This window comes from Arvicola amphibius, chromosome 12 (assembly GCF_903992535.2).
Source record: "Arvicola amphibius chromosome 12, mArvAmp1.2, whole genome shotgun sequence".
In the NCBI taxonomy this organism is placed as follows: domain Eukaryota; kingdom Metazoa; phylum Chordata; class Mammalia; order Rodentia; family Cricetidae; genus Arvicola; species Arvicola amphibius.
In genome coordinates, this window is record NC_052058.2 from 22,081,401 (window position 1) to 22,099,367 (window position 17,967).

Genomic DNA, 17,967 nt, shown 5'->3' on the forward strand with positions numbered 1-17,967 from the left:
CTTGGGTGTCAACTTGACCACAGCTGGATTGAACTACAATCCAGACATGGAGGACACACATGTGAGAGATTAATTTTGCTTGAGCGAATCCACTTCCGGTCCGAACCTTTGAGGCAGGAAGACACACACCTCTGATGCAGATCTGAAGTGGGAAGACACAGGCCTTTGAACCAGATCTTGAGGTTGGGAAGGCACAACTTTAATCTGGGTCACACCTTTTGCTGGAAGCCTGCATAAAGGCATGGCAGAAGGAAGCTTTTGCTCCTTGCCTGCTTATCCTCTCCTTGTTAGCAAGCCCATTCCTTCACTGGCATTATAGCCTACTTCTGTAGGATTCCAACTCTACTGAAGACCAGCTGAGACATCTAATTTTGCGAACTGAGCAACTGCTGAGTTCTTTTACTCTCTGTTCACAGCCAGCTCTTGCTGGATTAGCTGGATCACAGCCTGTAAGTCATTCTAATAAAACCCCCTTCTATGTAAATGGATTCATTCTGTAAGTTCTGTTACTCTAGAGAACCCTAACTAATAAAGGTTTTTTTCAGAATATCCTAGTAGTTATTTAAACCAAGTGGAATATTTTTTTTTTTTTTACAAAAAAATCTAAAGTTAGCTTTTGTTGATTAGCAATCTCTATAGAAGTTAGTACCACAAAGGAGGATACCTGGAGCAACAGGATTTACACTGTAAATTGTCTAAATGCAGGGCAATGGGACATCAGAGTTTCGAGCTGGGCAGTTGGTGTTCGTTGTTGCACAATGATCTAATTGGCTTTTTTGTGCATGTGTAGGTGTGTGTGTGTGGTGTGTGCATGCGAGTATGTAAGTGGTTATGCTTGACAACATCACAGGAGGATGCCAGCGTCTTCCTCTGTCACTCTCAGGGGACTTGATATTTATGTCAGGCTGGGCCAGCTAACCGGAAAGGTCGTAGGACCTGTCTGTCTCTGAAACATGCACACCCAGCCATGCCTCTCTTCTTACACAGGTGCTAGGAGTTTGAACCCAGATCCTATACTGGAATCCACTGACCCCTCCCCAGCTCCACAACAGTTATTTCTTAAAGTGTTTGCCAACGTTGTGTAAGAAGGACAGAAGGTTGAAAATGGCCTCTCTGAGGGCAGACAACATGAAGATAGGACTTTACATAGAGAGACTCTGCATACAACTTTATCTAAGTGATTGAACATCCAATCAATTGAAGCTGTTTAATCAAAATAATTTAATTTCCTATCCGAAGATAAATTCAGTACAAAGAGGTATGCAGTAAATAGGAAGTGCCTGGTAGAGCTGTAGTTCCTCAGTAGGCCTGGGTGATAAAATGGGTTCAGAACCAACTGAGGGAGAATCTTGAGGATCCAGGTGTTTTTTTTTTTTTTCCCTCAAGGAAGTAAACAGAGAGCTTCATTCAAAAGTCCTTTAAAGAAGTGAAAAACCTGCCTGGGGCAAGTTCCTCTAAGTATCCCAGGTTACTTTATAACAGTGTTCCCAAACACTTGCTACTTCGATTTAAACAGAACGCTGTTCGCTGAGGACGACACTTTATAGAAGCTTGGATGGTTTCCATTCTGTCACTCAAAGCTTTAGACTGCGCAGTCATCTTCAGCCTATTGACTTACAACTAGCTTCAGTTTTGCAAATAAAATACTGGTTCTTTTATAGAATGACCTCCAGCCACAAAGAATTCATCCTTCACGCGTCGCTTCATTCCCTCCTCATCCGGAGAGTGAGAGGGAAACTGAGGCACAGAGCCTTGATCAGGTCTTGAGGTGACCAGGATCTGCTTCCAGAATAAAACACAGACAGCCAAAACAAAAACACCTCCAGACTATGGGCCTTGTGCTCAGCCATCTGAGGCAGGTGTTTCACATCCTGGCTTTTTGTCTCTGGGTTTTGTTTACCAGCACAGCATAGAGTGAGATTCTGAACTCACACCGTCTATTTGATCCGCTACAGTGATCCGCTACAGCGAAGGTGGAATGCTATTCCAAGGGGTCTCTGCTCCATGTCTGTGCCAGCGGCACAGTAGGCTGCCTGCTTGGGAAACCTCACTTCCTTGCTTACATCACAGGTGCGCCTGTGCAAATCGATCACCAGGGAATTGATTGAAGAAGGGGACAGATGTGCAGTGTCTGTCACAGAGAACTCAGGACCGAGGGCCAAGTTCAGCGTGGATTTTGATTTTTCTATGTTCCTTCAAAAAGTCCTTTCCCTGGGTTTCTGGGGGTCAGCTCTCTGGTAGTGTCACACTGGCGTAAACTGTGGTGGGGTTTGATTCCTGTGGGCAAAGAAGACATTCATGAGAGAAGGAATGGAGGGATGAAGTTCACAGGCAGTGAGCAGAGCAGTCTTCCCTGGGAAAGAAGAGGCTTAGAGTTTGTGTAGTACATATAGCATGATGCTTCGAGTCTGTCACAGTCTATACATTGCTAGGCCACTACTCAGGTTCCCAATGCCTGCCTGCAAATGGGGCTTCATCTCCCTTCCAAGCATAAGTGTGCCATCGGGGAAATGAGAGATTTGAAGACTGGCCTTGCCTTTCGATCCCTCCTCTTCCCTTAAATCAGGACATTTGCTAGGCCATGCTATGTCTTCCCCACATGATAGGCTGAATCTTCCAAAATTGTAAGACCAAATATATCTCCCTTCAAGTTGTTCTCTTAGGTATTTTGGTCACAGCAATGTAAAAATAGGTAATAGACCTCCCATAGGGTAAAGAGAGACAGAGGAAGAAAAAGACAAACGAACTCACACCATGGTGGTTAGGAAACAGTAAAGAGGGTTACCAAAAGAGATCAGAGCAACACATATGCTCTTTCAAGGACACAGCGGGTGGTGGGCTTTCCTCCAGCTGGGCCTCACTGCTTCCTAAAAGTATGATTGTGTTATGAGCACATCATGGATCAGGAGCCTGTCAATCAGGTAAGAACCCTAACCATTTATGACTCTGGAAATACCCTCACAGACACACCCACAGGTATACTTTATCAGTTTCTTAGGCGCCTCTTAATCCCATCAACCAAAATAACCATCACTGAATTCTTCAAGAATTCTTTTCTCCCTCTCCATCTTCCTTTTCTCCAACTTACTATCAGTCCTGTAGTGCAGTTTGGGGAAGCCAAAAGAGGTCTAGATTATTGAGGTTTTAGAGGGGCTAGTGAGATCCAAATGTGGACGAGCAAGTGGTACCTGTTTGTTGTTTTCAAAACAAGTATGACAGGTATTTGTTTTAGATGTGGTCCTTTGATGACTCTCAGAGAAACACTAGTCAGTACACAGTGGCTCACAGCCTATGAGCCCAGATGAAGGATTTTGTATAAGTCCTTCCTAACCAAGACTACAGCTATTCCTTTCTGCATGTGGGATCTGGACCACTCTCACCAATACGATTCACTCCATCTCTCCCCTAAAATAAATATACAACAACAAAAACCTTCTTCCCCTTCTTCTCAGCCTCTCACCAGACATTCAGTGAGGGGGGCAGAGATGCCTCACCTGGACAGGCTCTGGGACAGGCTCTGTGGCAGCCACATAAATGGTTGTGCAGGGACTCTGATCTGTCAGGGCATCATCAAATTTCTTCTCTGGAGGCTACAAGAGAAGCAAAGAAAACAGATTAGTAGGTCAGAAAGCTGGGCCCCATCCAACTGCTCAAATTAAAAAACTCCTTAGTTGCTCATTCTAACTTCCTCCCTGGTGAGAATTCTCCCAAACTTCCCTGGAGTTCACTTTGCTAGTCATTCCCAGAGTGACATCTTGGGGCTTACAACCTCTCAAGGCAACTTCATCCCTTGTTAGTGCTTTAGAAAAGAGATTTTCATCTCAATTGCTGTTCATTTCTTAGATGCCATAGTTTGTAGAGATATTTAATTTAATGACAAATGTTTGATTAGGATGAGGGGCAGATGGAAGCAGTTTTTAAATCAGCTTTTGTTCACAGGTGCACTCTTTGCTTCTTTTCCTGGTTGGGAGAATTTTAGTGTGACCAGACCTAAATGTAGTGATGAGAGATGGTGTCAATAACTTATATGTCCTGCATTCAATTGGGAAATTTCACAAAGAAGTCTGTACTCAAAATAACCCCGAGCTGTCTTGGAACAATGGTATTAAATTTCCCTTTAAGATTTTTATCTAGGTATAAGGAATTATTTTAAACACAATTTTAACAACATAGCACGTTTTTGTTTCCCGTGTTTTCTGTTAGGGGCCCTGATTTTCACATCTCCAGGGATACCACATTGGAGCAGTATCAGGTATATAACTTATTTTTGCTATTTTTTTTTTTTTTTTAGAATGAGAGCCCTCGAAGTAACAGTGTAAAGCAGGAACCACATAATAAGCCCTGGAGTGGTTCCTATCAGTTAACCAACAATTGTTTAATTTTCCATTATTATGTTCTGTTTTTGATTTTTTTGAGACAGGGTTTCACTGTGTAGTCTTGGCTGTACTGGAACTCCCTGTGTAGACCAAGATTTTGCCTCAAACTCAGAGATCCACCTGCCTCTGCCTTCTAAGTGCTGGGATTAAAGGTGTGCGCTATGACATCTGGATGTTATTATGCTTTATTTAAAGATATTTCATAGCTATTATGATGAAAACAAAAGAAATGCTGATTTTTGAATGATATATGTTATTATTTTTGTAATGATATAATAGTATGATAAATATAAAATGAAGGAAATTGTAAGGATGTAGGTAAGTCTGTACATATTGATATATAAAACAATAATGTCTTACATATTTAAAATACATATAAATTAAAAACCAATAAAAATAGAATATAAATCAAGAGGCAAAATTATAGTGTAGTTAAAATACTGTATTGGAGTACAAAGAATAAAAGGAACACATGTATGTTAGTAAGTCAGGGATGTGCTGGGTGGTAGTGGGCATGCTTTTAATCCCACCTTTTGGGAGACAGAGGCAGATGAAATCTCTGTGAGTTCAAGGCCAGCCTGGTCTACACAACTAGTTCTAGGACAGCCAAGGCTAGAAACCCGTCTCAAAAAACAAAACAAAACAAAACTATAGCCCCCCTCCAAGACCCCCCAAAAAACAGACAAAGAAGTCGGGGTGTAGTTTGTAATTTCTAGGATGGCCACTAAAAATAGAGAAAATAGTCGTTTAAATATTAATGCAATGTAGAATAAAGTTGAATGATAAAAATATAATTAAAAATTCCTCCATCAAAGAAATTCCGATCTCAGAGACTCTCACCAAAAAGTTCTGCTAAATATATAAGGGGAGAAATGTGATCAATCCCACCCAGACATTTCCAGAGAGTCACAGGAAGAAAATGCATCTGGTGGTGAGCAGAATTGTGGCCACCAAAAGATATGTGCCACCAGTGTCAGGGTGTCATTGTGTGGTGTAAGGCCTAGGCAGAGATGTGGATAAGACAGAGAAGACAGAACCTCAAGGCGAGGTCACTGAGTCACAGGGGGCCCACATCCAGGGCAGGATGTCCTAAGAGATGGAAAGAAGGCAGAGCACAGACAGGAAAGCTACCTAGAGATAGAGGCAGAAATTGTGGTATTACCACAAGCCAAAGAGTGCTAAAGTTTGGAGCCATCAGATCCTACTGAGATAAAGGCGTGTCCCAAGAGCTTTCAGAGGGTTTGGGGGTCCTGCTAATATGCCATTTTCCTTTTGGATTTGTGTGGTCTCCAGAACTGAAGTAAGCTGAATTCTGGTCGTTAAACCTCCATGTTTGTTATGATTTGTTTGACAGTCTGACTGAAAGATTGCAAGCCTCATCCATTTGTACGGTTGGCACAGACGCCGATATCAAAGCCTCACAGAGTTATTATGAGGAAGGAAGATGACAGACCAGTTTCACCCAGAAACTAAGTGCATGAGTGCGTGTGTGTGCGTACGTGCGTGCGTGTGTGTGTGTGTGTGTGTGTGTGTGTGTGTGTGTGTCAGGTGTTGTAGGGAGAGCTTTTAACAAAATGTTAGAGAAACAAAATCCAGCAGTGTTTTAAAGGACCAAACTAAACTTGTTCTACTCCAGGACTGTAAAATAGGTTTGACTCCTACAGAGGCAGATAAACGAGGGAAAGCCAGCCAGAAGGCTATCTCAACGGATGCCAGAGAGTGTTGATAAAATAGGATGTCAGCTTGAGAAGGCTGGGGGTGGTGGTGGTGGGGAGACGGGGACAACGGAGGCAGGGCAGACCAGTAGCCTAGTGCTCTTAGTAGCCTGACAGAGATCAGGCCTTAGTTTCGGTTCACTAAAATGGGACAGCGCTAAACAGACAATCCTCAGGAAAACCACAACTTAGGAGCAACCCGTCAGCAGGTGCCCCATAGCCTTCTGCTAGCTTAGCAAGCGCCCCATGGCTCTGTCTGCCGGCTCAGCAAGCCCCCAAAGCCCCTTTGCTGGCTCAGCAGATGCCCCCTTTCAGTCTCCTGATAACTAAAGATAGCTTTCCCTACCCCGCAGTGCTCTCTCCTCTCTCTCTCCTCTCTCTCTCTCTCTCTCTCTCTCTCTCTCTCTCTCTCTCTCTCTCTCTCTCTCTCTCTCTCTCTCTCTCTCTCTCTCTGTTTTTCAAGACAGGGTTTCTCTGTAGCTTTAGAGCCTGTCCTGGAATTAGCTCTTCTAGACCAGGCTGGCCTGGAACTCACAGAGATCCGCCTGTCTCTGCTTCCCACGTGCTGGGATTAAAGGCCATGTGCCACCACCACCGGGCTAATAAAGCACGCTTGTTATTGCAAATGTGGCTATTGGTCTTCTTTGGGGGTGGGGCTTCTCTTGGACCTTAACAAACTGATAAATTGTCTAGCGAACCAGGACTAGAAGATGATAGTGCCCCACCCCTCTCTTCCAGTGTTGGAATTGAAGCCAGGTCTTTGCACATGCTTAGCAAGTACTTTATCACTGAGTTATATCTCTAGCTCCAGACAATATTCTCTCTCTCTTTTTTTTTTCATTTAATTTTTGAGACAGGCAGGTAGCCCGTGTTGGTTTGAAACTTTTTACATAGACCAGGCTAGCCTTGAATTTGCCATCCTCTTGCTACTGCCTCCTGAGTGCTAGGATTACAGGCATGAACTTCCATGCCTAGCCTGACAAAATTTTTCAAAATTTATCTAATGTGCGTTGGGGGTTGCTAGCTGACTGTGTGCAGTTTCATGTATATGAGAGCAAGTGCCTTCAGAGGCCAGCAGGGGGTACCACATGCCCTGGAGCTGGGGTTACCGATGGGTGTAAACTGTCAGACTGAGACTTGAACCCAAGTCCTCTACAAAAACACTGTATACCCCTAACCCCTGAGTAATCTCTAGGCCCCGACGATATGTTTCTTATGGTAAAAAGCTCACTAGGAATACTCCAGCAAAATGTATGCTTAATGATGGTGTAGCGAAGTCTTTCCTTCCAAATCTGGAACTCTGCAGGAATGTCAGCGTTACCGCTTCTGTTCGCCATCGTGTGTGAGTGAACAGGACATTGTCAGTGAAGCAGGACAATGGAAAGCAGGCGGAGCTATGTGGTCTAGAAACAAAATGGAGAACTAACTCTTTGGAGATGCTACAGCGGGGTAGAAAAACCCCTCAAGGCCATCTGCAAACAAAGGCAGGAATGTGCGGGAAAAGGTAATGTTGACAATATTCCAAGGTATGAAGCTCCGATCAACCAGTTAGAATGATTTTATATATATGTGTGTGTGTGTGTGTGTGTGTGTGTGTGTGTGTGTGGTCTCATTTGAAAAACTATGAAAAGTCATTTTGAGAAACTAAATAAGACTTAAAGAATGGCTAGAGAAAGAGTCAAAACAATAAAGATATTCACTCTCCTCATTGGCCTATTTGGTGCTAATTAACATTCTAGCAAGATTTGATGAAAAGGGGTTTAACAAACTAATTGTGAACTATGTATCAGAGCACAAGAATTGGCCAAGAACTCTTGAAGAAAAAGAACAAATGGGAAGATTCGCTTTTATCAGACATCACAATTTATATCCCTAGTTAAGACAGTTTAGTCAATGGACAATGGAGCCGAATACAGAGCATCAAACAGAACCACGCATACATGTGCCCTCAAATTATAACCAATAGGACAGGGCAGTCAGGGAACAGTCTGTGCAACAATGACCAGCAAATATGTGCGAAAAAAATGACGCTTGGCTTCTCTTAAACCAAACTCAAAAATATTTCCCAAGTATAGAATAAATGTGAAAGAGGATGCCAGAAGAGTATTTTTATTACCTAGGACTGAGAAAAATTTCTCAAACAGGTTATAAGTGATAACCGTAAAGGAAGAGGTTACCAAATTACTCTAGCCTGACATTAAGAAGTGTTCTATTTCAGTAGGGCTTACTGAGAAATTACAAAGGCAAGCCACACATGATATGGATCTAACCTCTAAAGGACTCACCTCTAAAACGGCTTTTTGGTTTATATTAACTTGTTTTTTAAAAAAGGCCTAAAACTCAAAGGTAAATAAGTATGATATTTGAAAATTTGGCGATTTTAATATGGCAATAAACATATGAAAAGTTATTACTTACCAGAAAAACAAAGCCGTAATAAGACCCCCTACTGGTGTGGATAAAATAAAAGGGCTGATGGTAACAAATTTTGGCCAGCACATACAACTTTAAAAACTTATTTATTGGAAAAGTAAATTGGCACCTACTTCAAAGAACAATTTGGTCCTAACCAATGAATTGGAGAATCCATATGCCCTATCATTCAGCAAATCTACTTCTAGGTATGTGCAGCAACAATATGTAGACATATTCACCAGAAGACAGTCACATGAATTTCATTACTGTAACTTTCATAGTGACCTCAAATTGGAAATAACCAGATGCTCATTAATAGTCATCTGGATAAATATATTCCCAAACAGCACATTCACACATTGCTAAACCCATGAGAATGTATGCCACCTGAGTTCAAAGACATGAAGAATTTTAACCAGATGCGAGAATAAATACTGAAAGATTATATTTTTATGAGGCTCCCGAAAAGAAATATATAATTCTTATTTCTAGAAGTCAGGATAGCGGTTATCTCTGGGGAGGAGATGGGAAGCTGTGGTACAGAGATGTTCTGGAAGAACTGACCGTGTTCTGTTGCTTCCTGAGTGGTATTTTACAGCAGAAGACTCAAACTGAAAGATGTAATTTCTTCTCAAGTCGGTCAATAGGTTTGATGTAACCCTAACTCTTTTCGTTTTCTAATACTTGAGAAACTGATCCTGAAAGACACGCTCAGCCTCCACTAAGCAAACATTTAGGTGAGAGGGTACCATTGGGGCTCTCATTTCTTTAAATGGAAGTTTGTCCTTAGTAGGCATCTATCGTGATTGTGGTGGTTTGAAATAAAATGGCCCCCATAGGGAGTGGCACTATGAGGAAGTGTGGCCTTGTTGGATTAGGTGTGGCCTTGTTGGAAGAAGTATGTCTCTGTGGGGTTCGGCTTTGAGATCTCATACATGCTCAAGCCATGCCCAGTGAGACAGTTCACTTCCTGTTGCCTGCCCATTAAGATGTAGAACCCTTGGTTCCTTCTCCTGCACCATGTCTGCGTGCATGTCGCCCACTATGATGTTAATAGACTGAACCTCTGAACTGTGTTAGCCCCAGTGAAATGTTTTCCTTTATAAGAGTTGCTGAGTCATGGTTTTCACAACAACAGAAACCCTAACTAAGACAATGATGTAACAAATCCACCAGACCATCACAGGGAGCAGAAAGAGATCTGCCCAGAACTGTCTTCCTGGTCCTCAGGAATGAATTTATTGTATTAGTATGCAATTATCTTTACTCTCATAATATTTGCCCAAGAATATGTGCCCACCCACTGTCCTAAATGGACAAATTATGGGCTAAAAAATCCTCTAGAATTAACTATGTCTGGAAAATAGCAGCATCTAATGAGGATCCTGTGGACTTCCTCTCCCTTACTGCTAACATATTTGTTCCCCGACTCCATCAGGTCTCATATTTTCCCATCACTCCTTCTTAGTTCAGTGGTCACTCTACCTCAGTTTTGTTTTTCTCTCCTCTCCCTTCCATATGTCCCCTTTCGTTTGAACCCCACACTGACTGGAATCCTCAAGATCCTCCCTTTGTCAGTTCAATTGTACCACGCACGTGCCTTCATTTGGATCAGGCCAGCATGCCACAACAGCCTTCTCACACCTCCCCGTTTCCCAAGGTTGTACCATTCAAGAAGGAAGTCTGAGAAGATGCAGTGTAGACTCTGAGAATGGCCAGCGCTGGACAAGAGTCCACTGTGGTGTGTTTACAGCTTCATCTCATTATATGAAGAAGCAGGTCACCAGACTGCCCAGTGTTTCCCATTATTTCAAACAATAGGAGTTCCAGGGACACAGGTTCAACAACTTTTAGGGGAGCTCTTATTCTTGACTTCTGCTCCCCTAATTTCATCTACTCTAGAACCTCTACGGAACCATGGGCATGTGCAAGGTGGCCCAATCAGGAATCCCGTAGGAAATATGACAGACATGCCCCAAGAAGAGCACAGAACTTACCCCTGATTTCTGCACTTGGGCATAAATAGTAAGGCCTTTTTCTTCCACTGGCCGCTGGCAGTGGCTTCTTTCACCTGCAAAGAAGCACAGCAGTTACCTTCCTCAGCGTGAAGCCCCTCCCCCAGTCCTGTCTGGCCTTTACTCTCCACTCTCTCCTTTCCTGTCCCAGGAGCAAGGCACTGGTTCCCAGCCTCTACTCATTTGTTGATAGCGTTGGATCGGTTACTCGATCTGTCTAGACCTGTGTTCCTCATGTCAAATGGAATTTGAAATGCCTGTCTCACAGGACTATTGTGGGAATTAAATGAGATAATACCTGCGAAGTGTTTACACCAGTTACATTAGCAGGTAGCAAATGTCCAATATGTGCTGTGCCCCCAGCCTTGGGTGCTATTTGACCACTGTACAATTCAGCTACTTTAATCTCTGTGTCTGTGTGTATCTGCTCTCCTAGTAGGGTTCTAGGTCTTCCGAGGCCACAGTGGGCTATTTATAGTCTGTGTCTTATTCTCCAGCTGGAAACATGTTGCTTCGCTCACAGCTTTCTCGTCCTCCTATTTCTGGAGGGCTTGCTAGTGTGTGGGATGGGGATAGAGGTGGGTGATTCACTTGGAAGTGTCTGGAAAACAGGCCAACAGTGTCATTTCTTTGTTCCCCATCTAGAAAACCAGCCCAGAGCCTGGGGAGGGGGGGAGTCTCTGTAAATTAGTGAGTTGTGAAACATTTTAATTTTTAGATGACATTTAAATTTTCCTTTTTAAATTGTACAAAAACTCCTCATTATAAAAATTCAAGTTGGCTAGAAATTCTCCCTCATTAACCAACCCCATTGTATTCCCAGAAGTAACCAATTAAAAAAGTTTCCTGTATGTCAATCTAGTACTTTCTGTGAAGACATAAATGTTCCCTCTGCATAGACTAATAGCCACAAGTAGTGAGCACTTGAATGTGTGACTAGTGAAATCGAGGAACTGCTACTTAATAGAAGTTCAATTAAAAATTGGATGGCACAGTTTTAGATTATTGGTGCCATAATTTATAGGTTTTTTTTTTAAAAACACAAACAATGCCATTCTACTCCCATATCTCTATAACATGACCCTGTCACTTAAAAAATCTCTCAGAGGCTCTTTGGGATGCTGCAGGGGCCTCTCTTCACTTTTCCTAACACTGAACCATTTCCTTTGCAGGCGCCATGCATGGGTGAGGACGTGACAAGGAAGGGTCTGACCTACCCCCTCCCTCCCTCCTCTTCTCCTTTTTTTTTCAGTTCAGAAACAGATTTTCAGGAGCCAGCTCAATGTGACTCCAAGTCAGCCAAGTCTTTGGATGTAATGAAAAAGACCTGAGTCCTAGATCTTAGCCTTAGGATTAGTGCCAGCATTTGCTGTGTGGCACTGAACAGATTAAGTCACCTCAATGGGGCTCTTTACATACCGTAGTTGTAAAACCAGAGCATAGACCATTACTGGTTTTTTAGCTCTCACACGAAGCAATAAATTGTCTCATGTGATCATAACTTCAAGTACTTTAAACCTGCTATAAGTACTGTTTCTAGAATTTCCTTAGGACTTAAACATTGACCCACTCACATCAAGGGATAAGTCTGTCTATAGATGCATGTGTATACATATTTATCATCCAGGAAAAACACTGTGCGTTTTCTGCACATTGGTTTGCCAATCTCCACAGCAATACCACAAAGGGTTTAGTATCCTCACTTTGCAGCAGATGGTGGCAAGTTTGCTTGGTTACACAGTTCACTGGTGCTAAAGTCTGCCTTTGGGTGCTGTCTAAGGCCAAAGCCCCATGTGCTCATTTGTTTATTTGGGGATGGGGTCTCACTATGCTGCTCAGGGCTGATCTAGAAACCACAGGCTGGAGTGATCCTCCTGCCTCAGACTCGCAAGCAGCTGTTACTACAGACTTGTTTCATTATACACTGCCCAGTGCCTATGCTTGTAACTAGTGTATTCTCCTGGAGACAAACTTGCCAGAACCACCTTAAAATTCTTCAGAAGAGTCAGGCAGCATTCTTGAGAGGATGCCATTACACACTGCCAGCAGACTCTCTTGATCAATGTTTAGTGGAAGGCGTAGCAACTAAATGCATATTTTGGCATAGATTTGTATAGCACTGGGTTACAAGGCATAATTGGCACATGGAAAAGCTGGGGATGTGTGTTGAGGGTGGGGGAAGTGGGCTTCAGTGGGAAGGGAAGTGCTGCTCCCTCAGTGCTTAGCCGTGTGCTGAGCAGAAGGTGTGTGGAAGGAAGGATAGCATCCCTTCACTAGCCAGGTTAATGTGGGACACTTGCCTGCATCCTTAGCCTCTGACTCTTGCTGGATTTTGATGATGAAAAGTAAGTGGATCCACTCCTAGACCCTTTGCTCTCAACAGAAGCTTTATCTGTGTAACACACCCCTCCCCCACTGTCTCAGAGAACTCTTCGATGGAGGAAATGAGGCAGAGTTAGGCCTCTGTGCTGTGCTAGACACCTTCTTATATAAGCAAAACCAACCTCAATGTGCTGAGGTAAGGGCTTTTTCTAAGAAGACCGTGTGTGGATCACACTGACCTCCTTGAACATGACACGAGCCCTCAGCTTGGTGAGGAGACCAACAGAGTGTTCTGTGCTCCCCCAGGGAAGGCCAACCAGGGTGAGTGGGAGTCAATATGGTTGAGGGGGCACGAGGCCCCGAGATAGCGAACCATAGGACAACTTGGAAGAAAGATCAAGCATTTAAACTTGGAATCACAGCCTTACTGCTTTTAGTCTACCCTGGGACCTGTTTCACAGATCCAAGACTTCTCTGAATTCTCTTCTCTAGCAAATATCAGTTGAGTGTGCCTTTAGCCTTCTGTACAAGCCAAACCTCACTGCTGCATTTAAATTATCTGCACAGTGTCTTCTTTATTAAACACTTGTGGCTCTGTCCTCTACGGATTCCCTTAACCGGGTAGTGGGGCTCAACAGACAAGAACGGACTGAACTGAGCAGGGATGGGCTGATTCAGTCTTTTCCCCAGGGGGTCCCAGGCAGAAAGCTGTAGTGAGAATGAGTCTGTGCTCCTATTAAGATCTATTCTGCTTGCCACCGGGAGCCCAGCAAGAACCCCTTCTTGCCAGACGTACCTTGTTTTTTCAGCAGAATGACTGCAACGGGGACCAGAACAATGAGGGGTAGAATGAACCCTAACGGTCCAGCAGTGTGTGTTATCCATGAGCTTGTGTCTGAAAGAAAAGCCAAAGGACAATATGAAATGCACCATGGGTTTAAAAATACCTGACCCACAAGTGAGAAGACTGAGCTTCATGCTCCGTTTCCGTACCTCCCTCCCCAGGGAAAGACATTTGTTTACGTGGTATCAGAGACCAGCCTGCGACCACTAAGATTTCCATGTCCCACCTTCTTACTCCCATTTCACTCACTATCCCTGAATTCACATTTCTGATTTCATAAAGATGCTTCCAAGTAAAATGCTTTATTTTATCATTACCACTTGTCTAAAATTAACTTGTCTTCTCTCCTGCCAATCTCTTGCCCTGCTTCTCCATTTCTAAATTTCTAAAGTGCTGTGTGTCCATTTTTGGTAAAGGGGATGTGACGGTCCCGTGTGCTTGTCCCCGTGCCCCCAAACCACTCCCATGAGACAACTGGGAGGAAGAAATCAGCTTTTCTTCTTAAAAAGGTAAACACAATAGTGCTATTATTGCCCTTAAATGCAAATGACTGTGTGGAACCCAGCAGACCCGAGCTAAGAGAAAATCATGTCGTTTTTTCTGTAAATTATCATAGTTCAAATTAGCAAAGCTAACTGAGGCTTGAAATCATAGAGCCAAATTTTGTAGCTTTCTCAAGAACACTACTTTGGAAAAGAGTGAATATGACCTTTGTCTCAATCAACAAGGTATGTGGCTCACTAACAGAATAGTGGCCAGTTGCTAAGTTCTTACAGTCAGATGCTTTTAATAGTGAGTCTTGTACACCGCTGTATGTAATCAAAACAATCCTAAGGGGTGGGTACTTTTATTCTTTCCATTTTATAAGTAAGGAAATGGCATGAAGAATATCAAGAACTAGAACTAGAAATGGCTGAACACTAAAGACAGGCTCCCTGGGAGTCAGAGAGCCTCCTGGAGCAAGCAGTGAGGTCCCATCTGAAGCACCAGGTTTTTAAGTAATGATACTAAGTTCTAGTGTTACTAATGAAACAAAGACAGTATCAGGTACTAACATAGCGTGGAGGGACACTTTATAAAAAATGATTGTGAGAGAAAAGTGGTTTTAAAAACATCCTACCCCGAAGTATAAACACAAACAAATAAATAAGCTTCCTGGTTGTCGAACCTTTGAGGAGTACTTCAGAAGTTGAAAGGAAGAACCAAGTGGGTTAGAAGGAACAGAGTAATGGCAGACACAATTCAGATGTTCCTAGAACTGACGAAAATATAGACAGAAGTCCTACAGAACTGGTAGGAGGCTCCAGTCCAGCAGCTACTCAGAAGTTTCCTTTTGGTCTTGAAAAAGTTCTTCTTCCCAGGTTCTCCATATAGCTAATCACAAGGGACCTCACAGCAAGGACAGATTCTCTTCCTCAAGCAAACTATGTTTTAACCCTTCCAAATACCAACTTCAACCATCTTGAGCAAAAACGGATAGACCTTGGTGTTCATGCCTCTAGTCCCACCACTCGGAAGCCTGAAACAGAAGGCTGAAAGGTCAAGGGCAGCCTGAGTTGTGGAGGGAGACCCTGCCTTGAAAATGAATGAATGAACGAACGAATGAATGAACAAGCAGAGAGTTGGCTTTGTATAACACATAAAATGTGAAGGTAGCTGGGAGCTACTCTGCATGACATCCTGAGTGGTATATGATGGTTGAGAACCCTCTGTGTTTGTATGTGTATGTATGTATGTATGTATGTATGTGTGTGTGTGTATGTATGTATGTGTGTGTGTGTATGTATGTATGTGTGTGTGTGTATGTATGTATGTGTGTGTGTGTGTATGTATGTGCATGTATGTCTGACTGGGAGTCTAATTGATTCAGATTTTCGATGTCAGTACCAGGGACACACAGAGAAACTCCCCAGGACCAGGAGAGAAGCAGGGGCAGCAGCCTGAGCTTCTTTCGTGAACCATGGTACTGGTCCAGCGAATCATGATAGTGGTGCTTACTATTTTGAGAGAGTTCCTCTTTCTTCTTCTAACATATGTATCTTGAGAAAGTCTATAACAGAAGCTAATTTAAGAACAAACACCTCAACCATTTACATCATTTCCAAAGGTAGTATTTCTTTTAAATTTCATATGAGATTTACAAAAAGACCAAAACCCAAGGTGATGCCTCTGAAATGGGAAAACAACAGATGATGGACTTTTACAGGGACTTGCCTGCCAAATCCTCCTTTCTCATCTCTCTGGGCCTTCTGCTGGCAGCCCCACTGGCCACCTATTCACGTAAGTCAACAGCGACAGGTATGTGACTGAGACTCCCCGTGTGGTAACACCAGGCCCGTGTCGTCCCAGAATCTCAGGAGGATGAAATTAATGGGCTGCTTATATCTCATGACATAAATGGCCAGCTTCTGCCAGACATGAGGCAATCTGGCCATCAGCTTGAAAGATATTTTTATCAACTCTAATTTTTCTCTTTGCCTTTTAAATATATATGAGTATATTGGCGAATTTTTTAAAAATCAAACCATTAGTTTAAAAAAACTTAAAGGAACTATATATGATGTTTAGTTTATCCAACCTACTCACTTCACACTGAGGAATCAAATATATACGGTGTTCTCGAAGATTCAGTGGCACAACTGGGAAGGTGAGAGCTGTAGATTTTGAGGTTTGTGACAGCCTCTGGAGATTGAAGTCCCATGAGGAAAGTAGCCACAAACGCTATGCCTGGGAGAGCTAAGGCCTTCAAGGTGGCCAACCCATTTCTTTGCCATCTTCCTTCCACTGTTTATTCCCCTTCCTGATGATGTTCCAGCTGTCCACTACACCCTGCTTACGCCCTTCGCTCAGGCCCCTCTTATTTCCTGAGCATCACCTTTCCTGAACATTCCAGCCTCACTCTGCCCTCTCCTGCAGACTTCAGCATCACATGTAGTTTATGTCATATAGGTTTGAACCTGTGTTTTCCCACCATTATCTTTGCAATGCAAACCATTTTAGCTGATGCTAATAGAAACCAGACAGGTGGATTCAGCTCCATCTAATTAATAACGGTGTGTACTATTTAAAAACTGTGTGCCTCAGAGTTTTTCATACCATCCAAGGCCTGTTTCATCACCAATAAAGTGAGCATAAAAATATTTAGTCCACAGGGTTGTTCTGATGAACCAGGACGATCATGTACGTAAAGCATTCAGAGCAACAGCTAAAAGTCATGGCATGGTCAATGAACATCACCTGTTTCCACTAGTCTCAGCTCCCCAGTGAACCTCTAGGAGGCCAGAGGTCATCTCTTGGGAGATTCTTTTTCAGTCTTTTCAGTCCTTGGCACATACATCCTCAGTAAGTTCTTAATGGTTGATTGGAACAAAAAAAAAAAAATGAGTTTGCTCTTAAGTACAAAAGTGTTCTTGTCATTGAAGCCCAGAGGTGCCAAGTCCCATCCCATCGTTTGGTTATGACTTAGTTTTCCCATCGGAGTAGCAGGCCCCAAGGTGTCTCTATTTAATGCTCGCCCCCTTGGTGCTATTTGGTAATCATGGTACTTATGTAGAAACTGTCAAGGACTTGAAGGCCCGAGGAATTCAGACAAATATGGACACAGTTCTGCTTATTTAACTTGTGCGTGTGTGTGTGGGGGGGGGTCAGGTTACACACAGTTTCCAAAGTTTCTGGAAATGTTCTCCTTGTGTTCCTCTGAGGCCTTGTTCCTATTGCTCTACCTGTTCTTCTCTTGTGTGAGGATCAATCCCTTCCTCAGTTTCTACACCAAGCAAAAGGAAGAGGGCAAAGCTCTACACCAAGAATCCATGAGTTTCAGTCTTCTGTGGAGGATCAGAAGGGACTCAAGGAGAGACTCCAGTGTGAGACGGGAGCTTCCGTCCATCACCTGATAGTCTCAGCCCCCCCCCCCCCCTCTCTCTCTCTCTCTCTCTGTCTCTGTCTCTCTCTCTGTCTTTCTCTCTCCCTCTGTCTCTCTTTCTCTGTCTCTCTCTCTTTGTCTCTCTCTCTCCCTCTGTCTCTCTCTCTGTCTCTCTATGTCTCTCTCTGTCTCTCTCTATGTCTCTCTCTCTGTGTATCTTTCTCTCTGTCTCTGTCTCTCTCTGTTTTGATTTGTTTGTTTTATTTTGTTGAGCGGCTAGGCTGGCCAGAACCTGTGAAGTAGTCTTGTGACCCTCCTGTCCCAGCTTCCCCAGTGATAGGATTAGAGGCCTGTGCCTACTCCCTCAGCTGCTCTATTTCCATAGGAACGATATCTTCCCCTTCCTCAGAGCATCCAG

At 43.3% G+C, this 17,967-nt stretch overlaps 1 protein-coding gene across 2 annotated transcripts in view; it reads right to left on the reverse strand.

The window, feature by feature from the left end:
- Positions 1–2,001: 2,001 nt before the first annotated feature.
- Positions 2,002–17,967, reverse strand: part of Slamf1 (signaling lymphocytic activation molecule family member 1) — a 33,495-nt gene continuing 17,529 nt past the window's right edge. Inside the window, exons 4-7 of one of the 2 annotated variants that reach the window (XM_038350033.1) lie at positions 13,640–13,738; positions 10,504–10,577; positions 3,495–3,590; positions 2,002–2,277 (exon numbers count right to left, since the gene is read on the reverse strand). In XM_038350033.1, the coding sequence (XP_038205961.1) occupies positions 2,227–2,277; positions 3,495–3,590; positions 10,504–10,577; positions 13,640–13,738 (320 nt within the window). In that variant the 3' untranslated portion in view covers positions 2,002–2,226. The remainder of the gene's footprint in view (positions 2,278–3,494; positions 3,591–10,503; positions 10,578–13,639; positions 13,739–17,967) is intronic. The other variant, XM_038350034.1, reaches the window with a different exon arrangement.